This window comes from Scaptodrosophila lebanonensis, unplaced genomic scaffold (genome assembly GCF_003285725.1).
Source record: "Scaptodrosophila lebanonensis strain 11010-0011.00,11010-0021.00 unplaced genomic scaffold, SlebRS2 tig00000163-arrow-arrow-pilon, whole genome shotgun sequence".
In the NCBI taxonomy this organism is placed as follows: domain Eukaryota; kingdom Metazoa; phylum Arthropoda; class Insecta; order Diptera; family Drosophilidae; genus Scaptodrosophila; species Scaptodrosophila lebanonensis.
In genome coordinates, this window is record NW_022060598.1 from 57,772 (window position 1) to 82,316 (window position 24,545).

The 24,545-nt window shown below is 35.0% G+C and overlaps 1 protein-coding gene across 6 annotated transcripts in view; it reads left to right on the forward strand.

Moving 5' to 3' along the window:
- The window catches only part of LOC115629724 (fasciclin-2), a 39,869-nt gene extending 17,667 nt beyond the window's left edge, over positions 1–22,202 (forward strand). For 2 of the 6 annotated variants that reach the window (XM_030526254.1, XM_030526255.1), the window contains 5 exons: positions 5,634–5,758; positions 5,825–7,315; positions 7,840–8,023; positions 16,841–17,042; positions 21,388–21,517. In XM_030526254.1, coding sequence (XP_030382114.1) covers positions 5,634–5,758; positions 5,825–7,315; positions 7,840–8,023; positions 16,841–17,042; positions 21,388–21,511 — 2,126 coding nt within the window. In that variant the 3' untranslated portion in view covers positions 21,512–21,517. Of the gene's footprint in view, positions 1–5,633; positions 5,759–5,824; positions 7,316–7,839; positions 8,024–11,210; positions 11,811–16,840; positions 17,043–19,751; positions 19,839–21,387 lie in introns of those variants that run through there. The other 4 variants (XM_030526256.1, XM_030526258.1, XM_030526252.1 and 1 more) reach the window with 3 other exon arrangements.
- Positions 22,203–24,545: the final 2,343 nt, after the last annotated feature.

Below are 24,545 nucleotides of genomic sequence, written 5' to 3' on the forward strand. Positions count from 1 at the left end.
TATTGGTAGCAGAATACTAGTTTAACAAACTGTATATAAAATTTTATAAAAAAAAGGAAGCATAGGTTTGCTGGCTTTCTCTGCTAAACAAGATTTAAAAAGAAAATATAGCCCACTTTTGAGGTAAACAAAATTTTATGTACTGTGTCCAAGCAGTTTCTAACTAGCATTTTGCACTGCAACAACACTGCTTAACTCTGCTTATGAACCATGCCGTGCCAAAAATATATTAAGAACTAAATCCAGCAAATTACCTTTGAAAATACCTTTGCATGAATGTTCTTCTCAGTAGCAAGGTGCCAAAAATATTAATTATTTTTATTATAATTATTAATTATATTAAGAACTAAATCTAGAGAATGTAGAATACCTTTGCTTGCTCCAGCTTTCATATATGTTTCGCACTGTTATAGACAACATTTTGGTGGACTTGGGAAGGCGAAACCTAATCTTTATGGAGCTAAGCAAAATCTACCCCAACTCGGGGCCTTTGGAAACATAAAATTTACTTGAGAAATGCAACATTACTCCTTCAAATTTAATCAAAACCAGAGAGAAACGTTTTATGATTCCAAAATTGATGAAAACCTAAATGAATTGAGGCGAAATCAGTCTCAGTTGCCACAACATTCCAGTTCCTAGTTAGTTGTTTTTTTTTTTTTTCAAGTTTTTCAATGTCTTTTCGTGTACAGGTTTTCTAAGTCTGTGCGCCATAAAAGAATCATAACAACTGCAGTTAACAACAAAAGCTAAATGGTGGAGACAAGTCAAATAGATGAGTTGCGCTTTTTCAAACTTGGGGGCTGTATGTCTTGGAAGACACATGTCCCATAGCCATAAACTAAAATACACATAAGCACATACATATACATATAACTTGTCAAATCTTATTGTTGGGCAGTAACTTGTAGTTAGGGAGGGAGATAGGGGGAGATAGGGAGAGAGAGAAAGTCGAGTGTCGTCCAAAGCGGCCAACAAATCGAATTTTCAGAACCGCTGCAGCTTTTTTTAATAACTTGTGCTTGCCGCACACAGTTGCTGTTGAGTTTGTTTCTGTTTATTTTTTATTTTATTTTTCCGTTTTTAAGTGTGTGCCTGTGTGTGTGAGTGTGCGAATGTGTGTGAGTGTGTGTGTGTGTGTTGTGCAGCAGAACTTTTTCAATAAGTCGAGTTATATTGAAGCTCAGGCCGAGCAGCGGGCGTATGACTTTTTTCTTCAACGTTCTCGTTGTCGTTGTTCAAACTAATAATGAAATCGTAAACTAGTTCATCTTTTTTACTGAAGCTGTTGTTGTTGTTCTTGTTGTTGTTGTTGGTATTGCAATGTTGCTGCTGACACTGCGGACTCTGCCTGGGCATGTTATGTTGGTGGTGGAAGTATCCTGCTGCCCATCAGGACGTCAGTGGCGTAAAGTGTTTGCTCAACAAAATCTCACACGCTTCGACAATGTGCAGCAATGTGGCACAACAATAACAACAACAATAACATGCAGTTTGTTTGCCGTTGGCTAAGCTGAAAAAAAAATAAATAAAAGAAAAGAAAAGAAATAAAGAAGTCGAAAGAGACGAAAACAGCTTTTGCGGCGCCTGCAGCGCAGCAGCGTCTTGCAACTTTTATTTATTTTGTATGTTGCCTAAACAGATAGGGAGAGAGATGGGGAGAGCGATGGAGAGAGAGAGAGAGACACAAACACTCAGCAGCAGCACCTCATGGCCTTAGACTGCCAATAAAATTGAAAATAGAAAATGTTTTTACACAACTTTCCCGTTCGGTTTGCCGGACATAAGTATTTGGCTTCAAAGACTTTTGGCTTACTGCCTGCCTGCCTGCCGCCTTCTATGTGTGTACACAAGCATGTTAGTGCATGTGTGTGCATGATTGTACATGTGTGCGTGTGTGTGTGTGTGTGTGTTTGTATGTATTTTTGCGTGCGCTTGACAGTCTGCCAACAAACAGACAGGACGACAGACAGCCGGACAGCTTGTTATTACATTGATTTATAAATAAACTGTAAATATTTGCACTCACTACACATGTTATTGTTGTTGTGTTTTGCAAAATCGAACAAGTTGCAAAGGAAAAAAATGCCGATGCGCCTGCAAGCAGGCAACAATTTTTTGCCCATCAATTGCAGCATTCCCAGCATTTTGCCAGCAATTTCAATTGCCAATTAGTTGATTTCATTTACCCAGCCCTCAAAAAAAAAAAAAAAAATTTGTAACAAAAAATTTGAAATTACTTTTAAGGTAAAAGCCCCAAAAAATCTAGAAAAACCAATTATTGTGCATTGTAATTGTGTAAATGTGTGCAGTCAATGCAGATAGAGGAGCGAAAACAGACGCAACCAACTTTGCCAAATAAGTTTTTCAGCAATTGAGCCGATTCAGATTGTTTTGAATTTATAATAAATCCTTTAATCCTTTAGTAAGTCATGCGAGCTAGTTTTCAATATTTTTTTCAAAATGAAACAGAAATGCCAAATGGAACATTTATTTTTAAAGATATTCCTAAATAGATTCAGTTTGTTTTGAATTTTTAATAAATACTTTACACAAGTTATGCCTGCCATAGGAAAAATCAGTTAATAAGTCATGCGGGCTACTTTCCTTCAATAGGTTTTCAAAATGAAACAGACACCTTAAATGGACATTTTTTTTTAGGTAATCCTAAACAGATTCAGAGTGTTTTGAATTTTTAATAAATTCTTTACACAAGTTATAGCTACCATAGGAAAAATCAGTTAATAAGTCAACGGGTGGATTTCCTTCAATAGGTTTACAAAATGAAACAGAAACCCCAAATGGAAACCTTTTTTTTTTTTGTACTAGTCCTAAACAAATTTCAATATAAAATAATGAAATAAATAATATTACTCTTCTCCTGTATTCTTGTGATTCCTTTTATTTACCTTTCTTTCTTTCTCCCCATGTCAATAAAATTTCTTGTTACTTTTGCTTTTTCTGCACTTCTTGTTGTTGTTGTCCCAATTATTTCAGAATCAAAATAATAGCAGCTCTTGCATAAAAAGGCGTGGCACTCCTAATGCTCTAGAAATGTTACAAATTATTTAATTTCGAATCATAAGGAATTTTGTTCCGTCAAGAATTTTGTTGCGTCAAAAACTTAAAGTTCAACATTTTTTTGGTATTACAATAGTGCGCAATAAAATTAAGCTATTTCAGATAAAATAGTTTTTCGTGTATTGGAATACTTAAGGCAGACTCCATTTTTGAATTTCTTAAGCAAAGCAGATGAAAACAAGGTATTGACAATTTGTCAGGCAGCCACAAAAAACACAAAATGGCAATCAATATTCAGGCGAAGAATCTTGGTTAGTTTTTCCTATTATATTTTAAACGTTCGTATTTCTTCTCTCTTCTGAGTGTCTACAACTTCCATCTACTCAAAGAAAACTCAAGAGGGGCTCAACAAAATAGTAATTATCGTAACCTCAATGAAAAACGCACCTAGTGGGGCAATTCAGAATAAGAAAAGAAAAAGCTCACTACCAAATACAATTTGAAGTTTTTTGCAACAAATATAAACGTATATTGTTTGGTATATTTGGTTACTTTTTGTTGTAGATTGATTTTGAGTGGCTGCAAGAAACCTTAATAGTTGATTTTCAGATTCAATTGATGGCGCAGAAAAGTAGGCAATGGCCGAAACAAAGTTCTCAACCTAACGATATGTTGTTAAACATGTGTATGTGTGTGTGCGTGTGTGTGAGGGTGTGTGAGGGTGTGTGTGTGTGCAGTTTTTCTTTATGTCTCTGGCTGTGTGTCAGAGTGGAAAATATTTTCCTTTGCGCCTTAGCATTGGACTCAACTTCGATTTCCTGGCTGAGTGGTCGCCCCGCTCGGTTGCTCGGCTGCTTGGCTGCTTAGCTGCTGTTGCCTTGTTTGTATTTGGATTGTGTGTGTAAGTATTTGATTTAGGAATTTCAGCTTACAGTTCGCTTCGTTTTTCTTTTCTTCTTTTTTTTTCAATTTCGATCTGGAACTCGACTGCAGCATAGATTTATTGGCATGCCTGGCGCGTCGGTTGCCTCAACGTGTAGACGCCCAGACTTTGACTCTGGCTCGTTAGTGATCCTTAAAGTGAGGCAGCTGGCGTTAACTGGGCTGCATTGCCTCAACACACTCACCCACACACACACACACACACATACACACGCACACTTGCAATCTGAAGTCGCTTACAAATACGCGCACATGTCTAGGATTTTTCGCTTGATGCTTGAATTGCTTTTATGCGCCTGACAGTTTGTTTAAAATTATATTACGTATACGCCACGTACACGCCGTGTCCATGTGCAGTGTCCAACACATTGTTGTTGTTGTTATTTTTTGTCGACACACACACGTATTACAGTCGCCCGCTTCCTCAGCACTTGACACTCAGCATTTCCTTAGCTCTTGTCAAGCATGTCTGTGTGAGTGTGTATCTGTGTGTGTGTGACTGACTGTGAGGCAAAATCAAACAATTTGCACACACCTTTGGCTTAAATTTGTGGACGATGCTCTTGACAAGTTCTTAATGTAAACCCAGCATGTCAATGCTAGAGCTTGCAATGTTGTTGCATTGTATTGAATGACAAATCAATCGGCCAGTTGGTTTTATTTCTATTGAGTTGTAAAGTTGTGAAAAAGAAGATGCAACTGATATCTGTTGGGGCTCTCCCTCTCTCTAACCTAAGGCACCACCCGAACTTAGTTGCATTGCAGCACAATTTTGAGTCTCTGAGGCATGGAAAAAATAAATATATTTTAATGAAAATAGCTGACAAATGGAGCAGCACGTGGAGCAGCACTATTATCCGACACTTTTCACATTTTTTTTAAACCCTTGCACGCCTTCTTTATCCCCATTTTGTGACAAAAACATTTATTGATAATTTTAAGCTGATATAGGAAGTTTGCAGAGCATACTTTGTAAAATTAACAGCAATTTTACCCCACTTTTGGGTTAAATTTTCTCAAGACTAGTTTTTTTTTTTGTATAGTTATTTAAGCTGCAGTCAGAAGTTGGCTGAGCTTAATATTTTTTTATATTTATTTTGAATTTAGCTGACAAATTTGACCCCACTTGCAAGTCAAATTTTACCTATTCAATTTTTTAGCTGATATTGGAAGTTGCCAGAGCTTACTTTTTTCAATTCTGCTTACAAATTAAAGCCCCTATTTCACCCCACTTACTGCTTACAAATTTAATCTCCAAATTTAACCCACTTATGGATCAAATATTCCCAAATTAATTTGGGGCACAACAGGTCCGGACGACCTTGTTTTGTAAATTTTATTTTCGATTATTTATACAAATGTTAAACGCAATTTTTCCTAATTTTTGGGTCGAATTTTTCAAAACCACTTTTTAAATAACTCAAACAACATTTTACAGTTTGATGCCTATTGAATAGGCAGTCAGGTAGAGTGGCTTTCATTTTAATTAATATCGAAACCTAACTACAGATCCTATTGGTAGAAACACTTATAGCTTCAGTGTAAGCCCAGAACCAATTTAAGTTATAAATGAAGATTGCTATAAATAATTATTAGTATCGATTGTAAGCTTCAACTCATTTCTGTTGCTTGCAACCCTGTAACTTAATGTCTCTTTTTCTATTTTACAGTGGCCATTACCTGGACTAATGCGCCGGAGAATCAATATCCCATACTCGGTGAGGACTATGTGGTGAAGTGTGAGGTGAAGGCCGATCCGAATCCCACAATTGACTGGCTCCGCAATGGCGATCCGGTAAGTAGAGCTAAGCAATGCCTCAAGCTAAGCAGCACACTAATACTCATTTAAAATCAACTGCAGATACGTACGGGCGAGAAGTATGTGGTGCAGACGCATGGACTGCTCATACGGGATGTACAGGAGACTGATGATGGCATCTACACCTGCCGTGCAGCTGTCATTGAAACGGGCGAACTGTTGGAGCGCACCATACGCGTGGAGGTATACATTAGACCGCTGATTACGGTTCTGCCTACTGCACTGGAGGCTATTGAGGGCAAGCCGTTTGCAGCCAACTGCACAGCGATTGGAAAACCAGTCCCTGAGATTAGTTGGATTAAGGACTCAGACCAAACGAATGTGGCGACGGCCGATCGGTTCCAGGTCAATCCGCAAACTGGACTGCTCACTGTAAACTCTATCAACCAGAATGATTATGGAATGTACACGTGCATTGCCAAGAATGCCGCCGGCGTGGTTGACCAGAAGACCAAACTTAATGTGCTGGTCCGACCCTCCGTCTATGAACTGTACAATGTGACCGGTGTAAGTAATAAGGAGGTGGCCATCACTTGCCGCGCGAAGGGACGTCCCGCACCGGCCATCACCTTCCGTCGCTGGGGCACTGAGAATGAATATTCGGCCGGCGTGCAGGACGACGATGAACGCATCACCCTGGATCAGTTTTTCGATGAGGAGCAAGGCGAGAGCACTGGCACTCTGCGCATTGCGCGCTCACGTCGCACCGACGATGGTCTCTATCAGTGCATCGCGCGCAACAAGGGCGACACAGCGTTCAAAACAGGACACATTACCGTTGAGTTCCCGCCAGACTTTACACAGATGAAGGAGCTGCCGCCCGTGTTCAGTTGGGACCAGCGCAAGGCGAACCTCAGCTGTCTGGCAATGGGTATACCGAACGCCACAATCGAATGGCGCTGGAATGGACGAAACATCAAGGACTTGTACGACATAAATCTGGTGATTGTCGGCTCTGGACCACGCAGCGATCTCATTGTTCATCCGATCGCACGTCAGTATTACTCCGCCTATAAGTGCATTGCCACAAACATACACGGCTCCGCCGAGCACGACATGCAGCTGAAGGAGGCGCACGTCCCGGACTTTGTCTCGGCTGCTGTACCGAAACAGTTGACGGCCACCACCATTACTTTTGACATACGCGGCCCACCCACCGAACTGGGTCTCCCCATATTGGCGTTTAGTGTGCAGTACAAGGAGGCCTTCAATCCGGACTGGTCTACGGCGCTTAATCGCAGCTGGTCACCGGACTCGCCATACATCGTCGAGGGTCTGCGACCACAGACTATGTACAATTTCCGATTTGCGGCACGCAATCAAGTCGGTCTTGGCAATTGGGGCGTCAATCAGCAGCAGTCGACACCGCGCCGTTCAGCCCCCGAAGAGCCCAAGCCGCTGCATAATCCCGTGCAGAACGATAAGGAAGAACCGGTGGTTGTCTCGCCCTACTCCGATCACTTCGAGCTGCGCTGGAGCGTGCCAGCGGACAATGGCGAGCCCATCGATCGCTATCAGATCAAATACTGTCCGGTAAGAATGCATTGATATTGAAAATCGAAGAACAACAAAGCAGCCCTAGAGTTAAGAAAAGCCCAACAGTTTCTTGGGAAAACTTATTTTTTGTCCATGTCGATCAAAAGAGAGCAATTCCTGTACCCAGACAAATGTCCGGCGCTGAGTGAACTAGTTTCGCTAATAATTTTTCTTAGAATCGACAGATTTAGATCAAATTTGAAACAAAATATTGGTAGCTTTTAAAATATGGGTATTGATCTGGGTATAATTGATGGTACTCTGTACCAGAGGGAAGAACGGGGAAAATCCAAAAAATAAAATAAACTCGTGTTGCCTTGGGACTAGGAGAGTCTACATACCAAGTTTGGTAAATGTGCGCTCACCCATTTCCGAAATTCAAGGGTTCATCCAGACGGACAAACGTACGGGCGTAAACAATTCATAAAAAGTAGTGAAACCTTTGTAAAACTAATATTAAACTAAAATGCTATTAAATAAATGCTCTAAATGAAAATTCTCGTTTACCGTTCACCTCACAGGGCGTCAAAATGGCCGGCACTTGGCACGAGTTGGAGAATCAGTGCAATACGGTTGAAGTGGTTGAGACCACCTCCTATGAGATGTCTCAGCTCAGTGGCAACACATACTATCGCATCGAGCTGAAAGCGCACAATGCCATCGGCTATTCATCGCCCGCCTCCATCATTATGAAGACGACACGAGGTGAGTCCGAATCCGCTAAAAATAATCTCGACAATATGTTGTACTCGGCCGGCTTCAATTCCGGCGTCAGTTCGCTACACAAACATCTCACAAGTTCAACAACAACAACTACATCAACAACAACAATCACAACAACAACAACAGCTATCATTACGCTGGTCACAACAATAAGCATAACATTATTTAGTGTCTTAGCCTCAATGTTAGTCTAAAATAATAGTCAGATCAATCGATTTGTCTATCAATGCAACGATCTATCGATCTGCGACTAAATATTTATCGTTATCGAAGTAACTGAAAATCGAATCGAACGCGAAAGAAAACCTTTCAAGCTTTTCAGTTTTAACAAAATCAGAAGAAATCATTACAAGTATATATATATATATAAATATTCGAAAGTGAAAAATCTCTATATACTTACTTTTACATATCTTTATATTTACATACATATATACAAAAAACAAAAAAGAATATATATATATCTATATATATTTAAATCTATCATAACTTTGCATACATTTTTGTAGTGTTTACTTTTTGCGTTGCAACTTTTTTACTCAGTGTGTGTGTGTTGTTGTTTTATTGAAGATAATTTTTTTTTTTTATATATATTTTGGTTGGACATTATTCAAAATTTATTTCAAATATTGTTTTTAAATTTGTTTTTTTAACTGTGCATGCTTTTGTGCGTTTCGTTAATGCTCTAACCCGCTAATTACACTTGTTATCGATAAGAAATGTTATCGATTCATGTCAGTTGTACATTCCACGCAGAAAGAGTTGAACAAGCAAACCCGCTATCGATTTATAATTTCGCTAAAGACGCTCTGAGCGCCAACCTGTTTAGAACTGATTGATTATTCCTGGTTCCACAGCCTGACCCTTTACTCAATCCATGACTCAGCGCATTTAGTCGAATACACTGAACGAAAAATGTCAAAGTAAATAAAGTGTGCAACGCATTTAATAAGCATTTGCAAAGGTAACGATTTAGAATATGCATTGAAAGCCAACTTTTGGGCGCACGCTCATGTGCTCTCTCACTGTCTCTCTCCCTTCTCCCCATATGCAAAACTATATGTGTATCCTTGTCGCGCTCATTGCATACGTAATCGTATCGTATCGTAACTCTCCTCCTGCACTCGCACTCAACTCATCACATATTTTGTATCTACCGCTCCTTAATTAATTTTAATTAATTTATATACTTAAAATGTAACTACTTTACTGTACTTTGTCCGTTGTCCCCAAAAAAAGAAGAGAAATAATTCAAAGTAAAAGAAATAAATAAAATATGCAACATACTCTACACTCTTATGTACTATACGTGTGTCGACCCTCTTTTGTATGCGACATACGATGTTAGAAGCAGAAACGAGCGGCGCGCCCTAGAAATTGATTTCAAATCATTGCTATTCTTTAAAATTTAGCTTAAATATTTTTTTTTTTTACTACACTGCATAAGCATTTACTTAATTATAAATTAATTTACAACTACAAGCCACACACTACTTATGACTAGAGAAGATGAACAGAAACGGAAACAGAAACAGAACCATACTACATATATTGAAAATAAGAATAATTAACAGTTTTGAGTTCTCATTTCAAATTGAAAAATAATGAAACTAATCAATAGACTAGACAACAATATTGTTTATATTTTTGTGTGTGCATTCTTAACATTGCAATTGAAAAATTATATGTAATTTTTTTTATACTACATAATATGTGGAACATTACTTTGTTTAATGTAAAATTTCTAGTTATAAAACGCAACAATTAGTTACATGCCTTTTATGTTTTGAATCATTAGTTTCCTTCTAAATTTTTTATGTGTACTGCGCCTACTTTTTTAGTTAAATTTTTGATTAAGCAATTAAAAAAGTTGAATAAAATTTTGAAAAAAAAAACAATACATACATAATTGTAATTTGCATATGCAATACTTTTTATTATTACTATTATTATTATCGTGGAACGCGTGCTGTTTGTTTGTCGTGTGTCTATGCCTTCTCTTTCTCTCTCTCAATCTCTCTGTCTCTGTCTCTCACTTGCTCTATCTATCTCTTTATCTAGCTGCTTGCCTAACTATGTTGTCGCTGTGTCACACTGTTCTCTCTTTTGTGTTTCAACTTGCGCTCACATACACATACATACAAACATATGTGCTCTTTATGTTGCTCTTTCCATCTATCCATGCGTGTGTGTAGTTTAAGCAAATGACTCTCAAACTGTATGCATACTCTCAAGCTGGCTTAATCGTGTGTGTGTGTGTGCGCGCGCCTTTTCGTTATGAATTGTATATACATATACTATATTTTAATCTCTATACATGATACACCTATTATTATTAGTATTACTATTATCATATGATTTGAAATTATTCCAAAGCGAACATAATTTATGCCTAACCAATATGCCTATTTAGTGTCTGCATTTAATATATGTATATTTACATCATAAAAATATTATAGTAACAATATTATGTACACATAACAATTAGGCCCACAAAATTTTTAGATGGCGCACTTCTTTGTGCGCAACGTTTGAGAGTCACTGCAAAAGTAGAGAGCGCCCTTTTTTTAATCCAAAAAAATAAAGAAAGGGCAAAAAGCCGAAAAGCCGAACACTTCAGAAACACACTCGAAAACTACCGCTAACCACAGATGCCCTTAACCATGCTCGTAACTAACCCAAAACGAACAGTCAACAACAACAAAACAGAACACCCCCCCCCACACAAACACACACACACATACTATATATCTATAACTATACATACATATACATACATAGAAACACAGTAACATGCCAAAATGGTAAGCCACATCCTATTGTCAGCGTCGTCGCCAAATTTTGTAACGCCCTTGTCGCCTCGCTGCAAAAAAAAAAAACAACCACCACAACAACAATAACAGTAACAAATAACAATAACAACAAAATTCCTGTTTGTGCGAAAACCAACAAAGAAAAATTCTTTTGTGTGTTTCCTTTTCTTCCTTTTTTTCTTCTACTACTTTTCTTTGTTTTTTCTCTCTTTTATGCTGTGTGCAAAACCACAAACCAAAAATGCTCTATTTTATAAATCGTATAAAAATCAAAAAAAAAAAAAAACTATTATAAAATCTATGAAATGCAACATCGGCTTCGAAACAAATTGAAATCGCAACAACAACAACAACAGACAATCCCTACCCGTTCTCATCAGCGAGCAGCAACGCATGCGCAGCCTCCATATTCCTACTGCTTATCGTCACACTGCTGACGACGCCACATTAAGCACAAGCAGTGTTCAAGCAGCCACAGCCGCCGCCGTCGCCGCCGCAGCCACCGCTACTAACTCTCCCACAGGAGCAGCAACCGCAGCAGAGCTCCCTCCAGCTCTACTCATCGTTTCTTCACAGTTGTTTGTTTTCCTTTTAACTACTGTTTGATTTTTTGTTCTGTTTGTTGTTGTTTCTACTACTATTTTTTTTTTTTTGTCATTGTGTGTGCAGAGACGTGTAAATATTAATGGAAACATATAACTAGCGATTAAATGGAACTTCTGTGTGTGCTCAGTGGAATCTCAAACCAAAATGTTGATGTATGTGTATGTAGTTTATATTTAAAAAAAAACCCAAAAAAAAAGGCATTGCTCAACCAAATGCTGAGGAGGTTTTAAATGGCATTTCCTTTCTATTAAGTACTCGTAAGTGTGTGTGTACTTCCCTGTTCTACGATATGATTCCATTAAATGTACAAAATACAAAAGTGAAAATAAAAGAAATAATGCCAAAATAAATTAATTAATTATATTAACAACAGCAGTATGTACATATGTCTAGCCACTAGCATATGCCTACATAAATATTTGTAAATCTAAGCAAGTGTTGTTTCGCTCTAACTAAATTGTGAGTTTGTTACTTAATTATACACACCCGAACGGGCGATATTTTATTCATATTGCTTCCTTAAGAGTCCTTTTTTTTTGTTTTAGTCAAGAACATGCATAAATAATTAGAGAACCCAAGAAACCATGTGAAATAAACACTGCCAAAATAAAAGAGTACATAAAGGAACAACAATTTTAGCTAAAATCTATAAACATACGCGTATATAATAATATGAATAGCTTCAATTGCAATTTTTGTGCTAGCCAATTAAATTAATTAATGCTATAAGGAATTTCAGTGACGGCCAAAACTACTGATAGAGATGAGCACCGATACTTATCATATCAAAAAATGGAATGCTCGCCATTTGAAGCTGACATCTTATATTAAGAAATCGTGCATTTGCAACTCTTCCAAAAAAAAAAAAAAAAAAAAAACCTATACACATGTGTGATCGCTTTCAAATAAGTAGTATTTCGATTTTGAAAAGCAAGCAAACTTTGATTCTTCCAAGAAGTTAATTCACTTAATATTGTTTATTAACCATCACTAGCATAACGGTGTTGCTCATCTCTAAAAGCTGTTCGCTTACAAAGCAGTTGTTTTGAAAACTGCACTGCTTGAAACTCGTCGACCTTATCCGACTTTGTTGTTGGTTTTGTTTCCATTATATATTTCACTTTTTAAAAGTATACGTTGAGGCGACAATAAGTGTTTAAAAAAAACAAAAATCATCACATAATATATAAATCAAGTTAATATCAGAATCTTGGGCCGGATAGTCAAATGAAATGGAATCCATTATCTGGACTGACCACCGTACTGCAGAAGAAGATCGCACGAAACAATTCTGCACAATTCTTTCTTGCCCAACAACATACACGTTTCCAACTACGAATTTGTTCACATGGTGTATTAAGCTTAATAAGAAAAATGGAATTAATAAAAAAAAAAAAAAATATGCTCATTGGACGCGCATAAATGGAATAAGTAATTGTAAGACCAAAAATTCAATTTGAAAAACTTACCACTATCAAAACAAAACAAAACAAATCAAATAGTATGCGTTTGAACCTTTAAATAGACAAAATATTCCTGTATACAATTTTTTAGTACACTACCTTTTTCTAGCAAATTATATACATACAATATATATTATACAGTATATATATACAAGTATATATACATAATGCAGTTTATAACTATACACTACTTACTTATACATATAGATATAAATTTAGTGATTAATTCAGCCCGCCTAACGTTGCTGAGGAGGACGCGTGTGTTTTTTTTTTTTTCTAGTACAAGTGTTTTTTGATAACCACAAGAATATAAGTGAATTATATTTATGGAAAACGCAAAATAGTTAAATATAATTAACAAACATGCATACATACTTAAATAGGTAAAGGAAGAAATGAACATGCTCCCTCCAAAGGAAAGAAAGAAACGCCTAAGCTGACACAAATCATGAAAAATATGTTGGAGAGAGCAAGCAAGGTGTTTAAAAAAAGACAAAAAAAAACAAAGCATTATATCAGAATATGTAAATACGTTTTATGCTGAAAACCCACACGAAATCCCGCTATAGCGTGCGCGGCAGGGAATCCAATCGAGGCGAGACAACTTATAATTAAGCGACTGCGACTAAAATCGCGTAAAACTGCAACACTAGAGGTTTAGTTATGCAGTTTTAGAAACACCTTTCGATTGAGTTCCCGCGGCACGCACACCAACACTAACACACACACACACATAACCAAAAGAAAAAAAAGCATGGTAGATAAACGCATATTTGTCATAAATGTTGTAAACACGAGAACATAAAACAAAAACAAGCCTAACAATTAAGCGGTTCATTTTGGGTAATAAAGACAAATCTTGAACAAAAAAAGAAGCCTCTCTCTATACTTATATGTGTGTGTGTGCATGAAAGATATTTCTACTTACTGTATCAACAAAAAAATTGAAATTCTATGTCGAAAAAGGAACTTTAGAGCAGAATTGGAGTGATCTATGTTAAAACTTAGAATTTTGTCATTTACCTCGTAGGGGATTCCCAATTTTAAACTGCTTGAATACAAGAATCGATCGCTATCGTTATCTACAACGATAATCGATATTCGCGATCTGTGTTAATCAAGTTTCTTAACTCACGGGAATTTCCCAAAGCTAAGCTTCCGGATCAGAAGAATACGTTCTTTTTGCTTAGTATAAAAAAAAGGTGCTTTGTTAGGAAAATTTAGAAATGTATTTAAAATTTTCATCGCACATCAATCGACAATTCCACAGCGATAATGGAAAAAGAACTAAAACACAGTGTGTTAAGTAGACCATTAGAACATAATGAGAATACAAAAAATCAAATCAAAACTTACTAGTGTTGTTCTCTCGTTTCTGTTTAGAAAAAAAAAACTTTTTGGGAAATAAAAAGGTTTTTTAAATATGATATTATAGTCAGCAAAAATTCTACTTTTCGACTTTATAGTAATTTCCATTATTATCGAAGTCGAGCAGATGGTTGTTAAGAAGTTTCTGCAAAACTCTTGAGCAAATCCTAAACACTCTTCTGTTGGGGTGGCTTGGTGTTACGCATCTAGGGCTTTAAATCGGAAATGTGAACTGCTCTGTATTATACTTATATCCTTATACCATAATTATAAACTATACCGACTAATTTGTAAAAGAATATGCGTTTGTGAGACGCTGCCGCCATCTTGCTGTACATAAGAAAGTGCTGACAGGTAATATGAAAATGTCAAAATGCTTTATAAACACCTATCTACTACTTACATACATATATACTACTAGAAAATGTTTTTTTTCATGTCATTTTTTGTTACTTATTTACACATACGCATACGTACGCACACATAGTACATACACACATATGTGATTAAAATATTAACCCCACACTGACATGCTCCTCGTTTCGCCAATGACTAACAACTGAATGCCAAGAAAAAAATAAGAAACAGTTGAACTGCGATTTTAATTGCTACTGCGTATATGTAGAAACGAAATGATAATTATTTGCCTTAACGCTCACAACAACAACAAAAACAGCAACACCAACAAATGCAAAAAAAAAACAGAACACTATACTTATTGCATTAATCTACATAATATTTTCAATTGAGTTTCTGTTCTGTATTGTAGAAAATCAAAAGAAACATGAAATGAAACCCAAAATACTTTTAAAACGTGCAGCGCTATATATAATATATATGTATTTGAATCCAATTTTTCCCCACACACACACATACACACTAATAATTACATATGTTTATAGTTTCTATTTCCCCAAAAGCAAACATTTCCAGCTATGTGTATTGTATGAACGAAAATTTTTTGTGAAAAATTGTAAACCACACAAGAACGGCTTTTGATTTGCATACCACACCCCACTTAATGTTAAGCTAATTCTATAATTTTGTTAACTAATTTCAATTGTGTATATTTTTAGCAAAATTCGATTCTAAGTTCTTGCTTTTTTTTGCATATTGGCGAACTTTTGTTTTACTTTCTTAGTGAATAAAACTATTTGTGCTTATTTGTGTGCTTTCTCTCTCTCTATATATATCTCTCTCTATCTTTATCGCTCTCTCTCTCTCTTTCTCTCACACCCATACTCTCTGTCACAACTTTCAAATTAAAATCTGCTAAGCTTTCTAAATAAATTGTCTTCTTAAGCTAAGCTCCCACGCTTCCCGCTTTCTTCCAAAACAAAACAAAAGAAAATGCAAAAATGCAACAAAACTAAAAAAAAAAGCAAAAGGCTGCATGTTTTATTTGTACACGATTCTAATTAAGAGATGTTATGTTATAAGTTTTTCAAAACGCTTTTTAAAATACTTTGGCGATTGGTACACCTTTGCTTATTATTTCTATACATTTTGCTTTAAGGCTTCTAGCTTTCATGGCTGCTTTTCATTTATGTTGATTTTTTCATTTCCAACAATTTTCTGTTCAAAATACACACACAAAAATGTAAAATATCTATAATATATAAACCTCGAGCGTTCAAAAATATTGAATAACTTGCAGAAAAATGCCAACAATTATTCCAAATTGAAAAAATGGCATTCAATCGAATTAACCAAAATCTCCATCTTCGGTGCACCGAAGATTATATATACCTTTGCAAATATGTTACTTAATATGACGGCTATATCGCAATAGTAGAGTTGAAGTTGGATTAAACTTTTGAGTAACTCTTAAGAATTTCTTATTAATTTGTTTTAAGAATAATTGTAACATAATTTCCGATTTATTTAAAGCTTGTCGGAATCGAAAGACAAAATTTTGGTTTCAAAAAAGGACTTGGATTCTTAATGATTGGGTGGAGTTATCTAGTACTTTACATATATAACAATACAACAGTTGAATGGACTTTTTTTTATTTCATCGTTTCCATCACAATTATAGATAGGCTTCCCCAAAGGAGTCCTAGTGATTGGGTGGAGCTATCTAGAATTGTATATAACAATACAACAGAGTTGAATGGATTTATTTTTTTTTTTTTGTTCCATCGTTTCCATCATAATTGTAGATAAGCTTCCCCAAAGGAAGTGGGGCAGAAGAATCTTGCAAATGTATGTATAAGAAGCAAAAAAAAAAGAAGGGAAACCATATCTTAAATGTAACTTAAAGTTAGATAGAGTAGTAGACTTGAGTGTACTTCAAGTTTAATAATAAAATGCAGTTGATATTTTTGTAGAGAAATTTTGAAGAGCACTCATATTCTATAGTTCTTTTCGATCGAATCCCTTTTATGATTAATAGCTCTGTGTATAAAATGAAAAATGACAATTTACTAATCAAGCATACAACCACCTCTAATCCATTCCAATCCTCTCCAACCACCCCGCACCCCGCAACCATCAACACACCCACAACTCCCGCCTCCACACATTTTTTTCTGAACATTTTGAAACAGGCATAGATGTGATCCAAGTGGCGGAACGTCAGGTGCTCTCATCGGCCGCGATTGTGGGCATAGCCGTTGGCGGTGTCCTGCTGCTCCTTTTCATTGTCGATCTGCTGTGCTGCATGACCGTCCACATGGGCGTAATGGCCACCATGTGCCGCAAGGCGAAACGTTCACCATCCGAAATAGACGACGAGGCGAAACTGGGCAGGTAAGCAAAACAGTCGCAACTATTTAATTATGCCATACATAATATACCTATATAGTAGGTAGTTGATGGTAGTTCACCATTCTAGAGCTACTATACATGTTTGAAACAATCTAATATTGCACTAAAATGATGTGAAGACTCAACGAGAATTAAACGTTTTCCCTCTTTTATTTGTTTGCCTTTCTTTCTGTCCCATTTTTTTCGATTCTTCCACTTCCACATTTTATTTGCAACGACCGAACGAACTAAATTCGCCACAAAGTCAAAATTCACAACGCCTGGATTCCGAATACAATTGGGTTTATGCGCGTCCCAAATCGTTGCTATTTAATCGAAACTCATTGATGTTCGTTTAAAATTAAATTGTAGATGAAAAAAAAAAAAAAAATGAAGATAAATCATCACCAAAACAACCAACCAACACAACATGTTGTTTCTTTCCTTTATTTTTCACTTACAAAACACATCCTTTCATTTGAATTCAATTAAATTTTAGTGCAATATTAAAAAGTTTTCAATTCGCCACACAATACAGACACTGTTTAGTTCGATTCTACAAAAGATAATAAAAAACACCAACACTGCTTCTTTTTCTCTATTGAGTGTCTCATTCTTTCATTTCAATATTGTTAATTGTTCACATATTATTTCCCTAGTCTATTTGTTGTGATTTTATGTGTGTTGTGTGTCTGTAATTTTTAGGAAAAGTTTAGCTATATTTCGTTTAGTGATGAAGTACCAGCTAGCAGCACCATCAATAGCTATACTTGATTTTAAAAATACCTAGCAATTACCAACGATAGTCTCGGCACTGCTTCCAAAACACATTTGTATTTTCAAATATTTCTGAAATATCTCAAGATGCAAGTTTCTTTGATTCATCTAACCACCAATAGTGTGCCGTGACTATCGATAGTTTAGTTTTTAAAAACCCAAACAAACCTATTGGTTCTATCGTTCATGCCCTCCCTACCAGACAAGTAATATAATTCCTATTTAATTCAACAATTTTTAACCACAACTGTATAGTTTTGTGTTTTCTTCTAAATGGAAAAGTCCAGAAGATCGTTAATAATACTTAGATAAATATAAAACTGGATATACATATAGGTAGACGGACAAATAAAGTTATACTGGAAGCTAGTTACATAAGATTTCAAAGGTTTTTTTAAAGCTTCTTGTATCTTAAATATTTGTATATCCAATTAAATAGAGCGAAAGAAAGTGAAAGAACCTATTTAAATTATACTAAAATGATGTATTTAAAGCTTCTTAGCAGAAGTGAAATTTATTGCAAAATACAAAAAATGCTAAAGAAATGTTTAAATATTTGATTAAATATTTTAAAAAATATAGTAAAATATATTTGAAGCAACATATGTATTGATAGTAAATTAGAAAATTTTGTTCTAGTAAATCACACGCTTTTAGTCAAGGCTAGGCGTATTTTATAAACCAAAAATTTTGTTTATACTTGTATTTAACTCAATTTTAAGTTTAAATTTGGTAAAGTTATCTGAATTATAGGGCTTCAAAGTTGAGGATATGTACAAAACTATTTTCAAAGCAATGGCTTAGTTCCGTTTAAATATTGCTGGCAATATTTTTAAACTCTTTCCTACCACCAATCTTTTAAATAAAATATTATGAGATTAAGGTGTAGTCCAGCGAGATATATTATGAGTTGGGAGCGCTTTAGAATTCGTGTTAGCTGCAAAACTTATTCATATATCTGAAATCATTCTTACATTTTTCCTTAAACTATAGCCCCTGAAGTAAGCTAACCTTTGTAGTACAGTTTTCGTGTTTCAACTTTTCATCATGCCTTAATGTTTGTAAATATATACTTAATTTTCCTTTATAAAGAAATTTGCTCAATTTAATTTTAATATTACAGCATAGCGTATATAGAGCTATAAGAAGTGCCTTACCTAGTGGGCCACTTAGAAAAGTTTTCTCTTACCTAATGTAGGCAGTCAAGCTATAGTCAGACTCAAATTTTTTTTTATTTTACAATAAGGCTTTAAAGAGTTATAGAGTAAGTATAGAAATCTTAGTGGCATTGTCAAATTCGAAAAATTGGTGTACAAACAATTTGCAAATCTGATCACAGATTTAGTTTTTTGCTAGTGGTTTTATTTAGTCAGTCTGTTAATGATATGTCTTTTAAGAAGGTTTTTAAAAGTAATCGCCAAAGAAGTTTGCTATAGCATAAAATCAAATAAGTATATAATTCTTATTGGTTTTGTGTAATTCGATAGATTGGTGTACAAACTATTTGCCAGTCTGACCAAAGCCTTACTTTTTCTTTAGGCAGTCTATTAATGATGTTTTTTATTGGTTACAATATATGGATTTGCTAATAACTTGTTTACATATCACTATATCATTTGTCATTCACAAAACCATAAAATACAAAACAACAAAAGTACAGAAAAAAGAGAATGCTGCATTCAAGAAGAAAAATCAAAACACAAAACACACACACACACACATTACCTTTTCATTGCCACGTTCATTTACCAACTCCATACTATCTCTCTCGATTCTTTCAACTCGTAAACCATATTGTTCCAACAATCCAACACAAAAATCAACAACAATCCAAAAATCAAAATCAAAATCAAAAATCAATACAATGAAACAAAACCAAATTACCATCTAACCAAGCAGTCTTTACGGTTGGCGTTTCCCGCTACCTTATTGCAGTGGACAGCTGGTTAAGGAGCCACCACCATCACCGCTACCACTACCGCCGCCAGTTAAACTGGGCGGCTCACCAATGACATCGCCATTGTACGTATCTCCTAGCTAGTCAGTCGTCATTCGCGCCTAACGCTAAAGCTTCAGTAGAATTGTGCTCTCCTTTCCTATTAGTAACCACACTCTCTATCGTATTTACAAACCTCTCTATAATACTCTCATATACATATTCTCATTACCATTTTCATTTATCGCATGTACATACACGGCTAAATGTATAGTTTGGCTTGGCTTTAGTTGTTTATTAGATTTATAAAGCTCTTTTATTTATTCAGACGGCGATCAAATGGTAAACTTTAGTATGAATTGATCGCTGCCTGGAAAGCGTTGAATTTATTTATGTTTATTTAGTCAAGTCGGGCAGAACATTTTCATCCGCTGTAGCCGAAGCTGATTTATTCAAAACAAATTGTGTCATACAACTGTTTTATATTACAGCTAATCGGCTAAAGAGTTCAGCAATTTCAAAAGCACAAAGCTAACGATTTCGAGCATTATCACAAATTGCGAATTGAAAAAAAGAATTTTTGTACAAACATTTCAAGGAAAACAATCAAGTGTTACAATGTCAACTTACTGACTATTGTTTGTCTAGACAGACCTTAAAAAATTTACAAAAGTAACTAACAAGGACTAGGAATCAATAGTCGCGACTCCGAGTCACGTGTAGAACTTAATCCTATGATTAGTGCCAACAATCTAAAATTAAATTAAATTAAATTTATATATACAATATTAAGAATGAACTTCAAGAATATGATCATCATATTGTTGCCCAACAGATTTATAAAAAAAAAGGAAACTTTCTGTTTCCTACGGCTGTTTGCCTATGAAAAAGTATCCGGCAAAACTGAAACAATTTGTTTATAAATTACTTACCTGACTGACCCTGGCTTAAAGCAGCCTAAGAATATGAAGATGTTAATCAAGTTTTGTGTAATAATTAAACCGAGACGCGCACTAAAATCACAAGCGGTCCGTTATAAATCACTTAAAGTTGATTTTCTTTGAAACACAATATGAAGTTTTTTCGAACTTCTTTAATAATTGAAAATGGAGTCACAAATAACTCAAGTTCGCGGATGAAAATGTAGTCACTATGTTAAGTATTAACACTGATTTATTGCAGAGTCCGTAACAAATGCGCATTGTACAGGTCGTGCACAGCGCCAGAATGTGCGGCTCTGCAAAATGGCGCGATTGTGCGGTACATTGGCGTTCCGTTTGTAGCTAGCATCCTTGTGTGTATATTTTAGGCCAGAATTTACTGCACAATCAGAGATTCCACCATTTTGGCAGCGCGCAATTCACAGGTGCACATTCTGCCACTGTGCAGGACCTGCACAATGCACAGTTTTTATGGATAAATTTAATTGACCGCAAATTTGTTTCGATTGTCTTAGCTGTTAGCTGTACGAAAGCTCTTTGATATGCAACTCGATCGCGATATTTATAATTAATTGATAATTAGCACGCAAACGCAAGCTCTGTGATATGCAACTTGAAAAGATGCCTGATTTTTCACTCCTTACCCGTATTAATTAACTTATTTTGCTTGTTCTCTATCCTTAAACTCACGCAGGGACGAAAAGGAGCCGCTGCGCACGCCCACTGGCAGCATCAAGCAGAACTCTACGATCGAATTCGATGGCCGATTTGTACATTCACGCAGCGGTGAGATTATTGGCAAAAACTCGGCGGTGTAAAGCGGCAATGGCGGCGCCGATAACGCTATAATGTGCACAAAGCAGGCAACAACCAATAGTATTTGACTAACCGTAGAGCAGCAGCAACAAAAATAAGAACAACAGCAACAACAACAACCACAAATAATACGATACAAATAATTATTGAATTAAACAAAGCCAAAGCTGGGGGACAACCTAGATACATACATACATACATAAATGCGAATTATCATTTTGCTTTAGAATAGAATTGATTTATTGAGTGGGTATAATTTTTTTTACTAAATGTCTTACTATATACATATACATCTTAAATACATACGATATCCAATGCAGATGCATATATAGAGATTAAGATGAAACAAAAACATAAATCACAAATACAAAAACATTCTTCATGTCCATGTTGCTTCAATTTTTAAGCGCTGCATAGCTTTTTTTTGCCAAACAAAAATGATTCTCATTTAAGAAAAAAATGTAATAAAAAATTATAGAAGAGAAAGCCTAGCCTAAGTTATACATGCAAACAAAAATATAAATTTATTGCCTTACAACAAACAAAACTTACATTTATCTAGCATTTAAAAGCGAAATTACATAATAATAATAATGATTATGCCTATAATTCTGATTAGGAGGTTATGTTGTGTGAGCCGAGAGCAAAATTAATAATAATTATAATAGGAGTATAACTAACTTAAACATGCCATACATAAGTTTACATATTAAGTTGGAGCATTGTGTGAAAATTGTTTCAGTTTGAAATTTTTACTTCGCTTTCAAATGACAAAACAAAATAGTCGATTGTCCAACTACATGTATTTTTTTTTTTGAAATTTTTTTTCGTAGTACTACAAGTAAGTATGTACTTAAAAACGCTAAAGAAAAGACTTGCGAGCATTTTTTGTTTTCACAAATCATGACAAAACTGAAATCCTTAATTTATATCTATACATACATACATACATATATACTGATAAATTGGCATACTTTTAATTAAACGTAATGCTCTTATTTGTAGTTGTAAAAGAAAAGCAAAAAGAAAGAGAAATGCTCAATGTTTGGTGCAAGCTGCTGTGCGTTGAAGTTTATCAGTTTATACAAATTATAAATAATAAATAAGATTTAAAAGCAAAGCAGAAATGCAACAACAAAACGAGAATAAATATTAATTGAAAATGCTTAGCGTTTGTACACTGCCACACATGAACACACAGACACATACAAACACATATATAAACAAGTATATACATATATGTATATACTCACACGGATATAAAATATGTATGTATATGGAATGCTTTATTGCTTGAACACATAACAGTAACGTTGTCTGTCTATTATCATTACGGAAGCTGTCGCCTTCACTCTGCCACAAATTTGCGCTAAAAGGGTTTTTATTATTTTCAAGAGTAGTCAACAAACCTCGACAGCTTAAGCAAGAAAGATGGGTATTTGGATGGAATTCCTCCGGGTACTGCAACAATTAAATGAACTAATGGCTATCGAAGTTGGTTTCAGTCCCTCTTCTTTTCTTCTTAGTAGCGATTCTTCAGAAGAAACTATCAAATCGAATCAAGAAATGCTGGCTATTCAAGTCTTTTTCATTCTCACTTCTCAGAAAAGATTATATAATTGTATCAAGTACTCTCTGAGTAACCTCCTGAAAACCTTTGTGAGAAGACTAGACTTTAATAGGCACAGAATTCTCCGGCATTCTTTCAGATGTCTGCGAAATATTTCAAGTCTTTTAGAGGTGTTCAAAAGGACTATAGTCTAACCGAAGTCTGTTTCTTTCCAATTCTTCTTAGAAAAGATTCTATAAACGCATCAAGTACTCTCTGAGTAATCTCTTGAAGACCTTTGTGAGATGTCTGTGAAATATTTCAATTCTATTAGGGACGTTCAAAAGGACCAACCGAAGTCTGTTTCTTTGCGCTTCTCTTCTTTTTTGGAGCGATTCACAAAGTTTCGACTTATTTAAACAAACCAAATACACTCTGAATAACCTTATTTGTAAGACAAAATTCCTGACATCTAAGGGATAACTTAGGCACGATTCATTCAGATATTGTAGTGCAACACCTCCAGTATTTCGTCCTCATGCCCAATCTCTACTTTGAGCTTCTAAATGTGTATAAAAAATAAAAATTTTAAAAATCATGAATCTGCAAATAATTGCCCAAGCGTAATTACATTTTGATGTACAACCTAATATTAAAATAAAACAAAAAAACTAAATAAATAAACGCCAAAAAAAAGAAAAAATTTACTTTGGTTTCGAACAATCAAACGAACGAGCAAACACATAACATTTTCAATTTATTATTTTTGTTTTGTAACTTTCTGACAAATACTGTATGGAAAGGCTAACCAACCAGTTGGCCAACAAAAGCAAACTATTTTATGTTTTTTTTTTTACAACTATGAAAATGAAAGCCTAATTTTTATATATGTAAAAATTTATGAAAATTGTAAGTAAAAAAAAAAACAGATAAACAAATAAAAAATCAAAAATTATAAACATAATATAATAATAAATGAATGTAAATGTATTTAAAATTAATGTGTAAGTTTTTTTTCTATACAAGAAAACAAATACAATAAAAATATATATGAACAAAATTATATGTATATTAAAAAAAAGACTGTTTTCATTGTTTTGCTGGCCATTTTTAATAAAAAAAAGGTAAGTTTTGGAAAATCTGCCTAGATCTTTGTAGGAGCTCATATTCAATAAAATGTAAGTAGGTTTTTTAAATTCAAAAGTTGGGCTTTTTTATTTGGTGGCAGTTTCAGGACCAAGCTTAACACCATTTTAACTGTAGCTTCAATTGGCAGCTGTCAAGTCCGACTTGAGGCTAACAAATATAGGGTATTTGGCATACTCTCCAGTCATCTTCCTGCCATCCTCAGTGTGTATTCATATATTTATCTTTTTTTTAACCTTAACACTCCACTCATATAAACGTGGTAAACGTGGGCGATTTTATTAAAGATATTATATTATTCTTTTTCAATTTGTTCAGCGTTATTCTTCAGGTTGTTGACT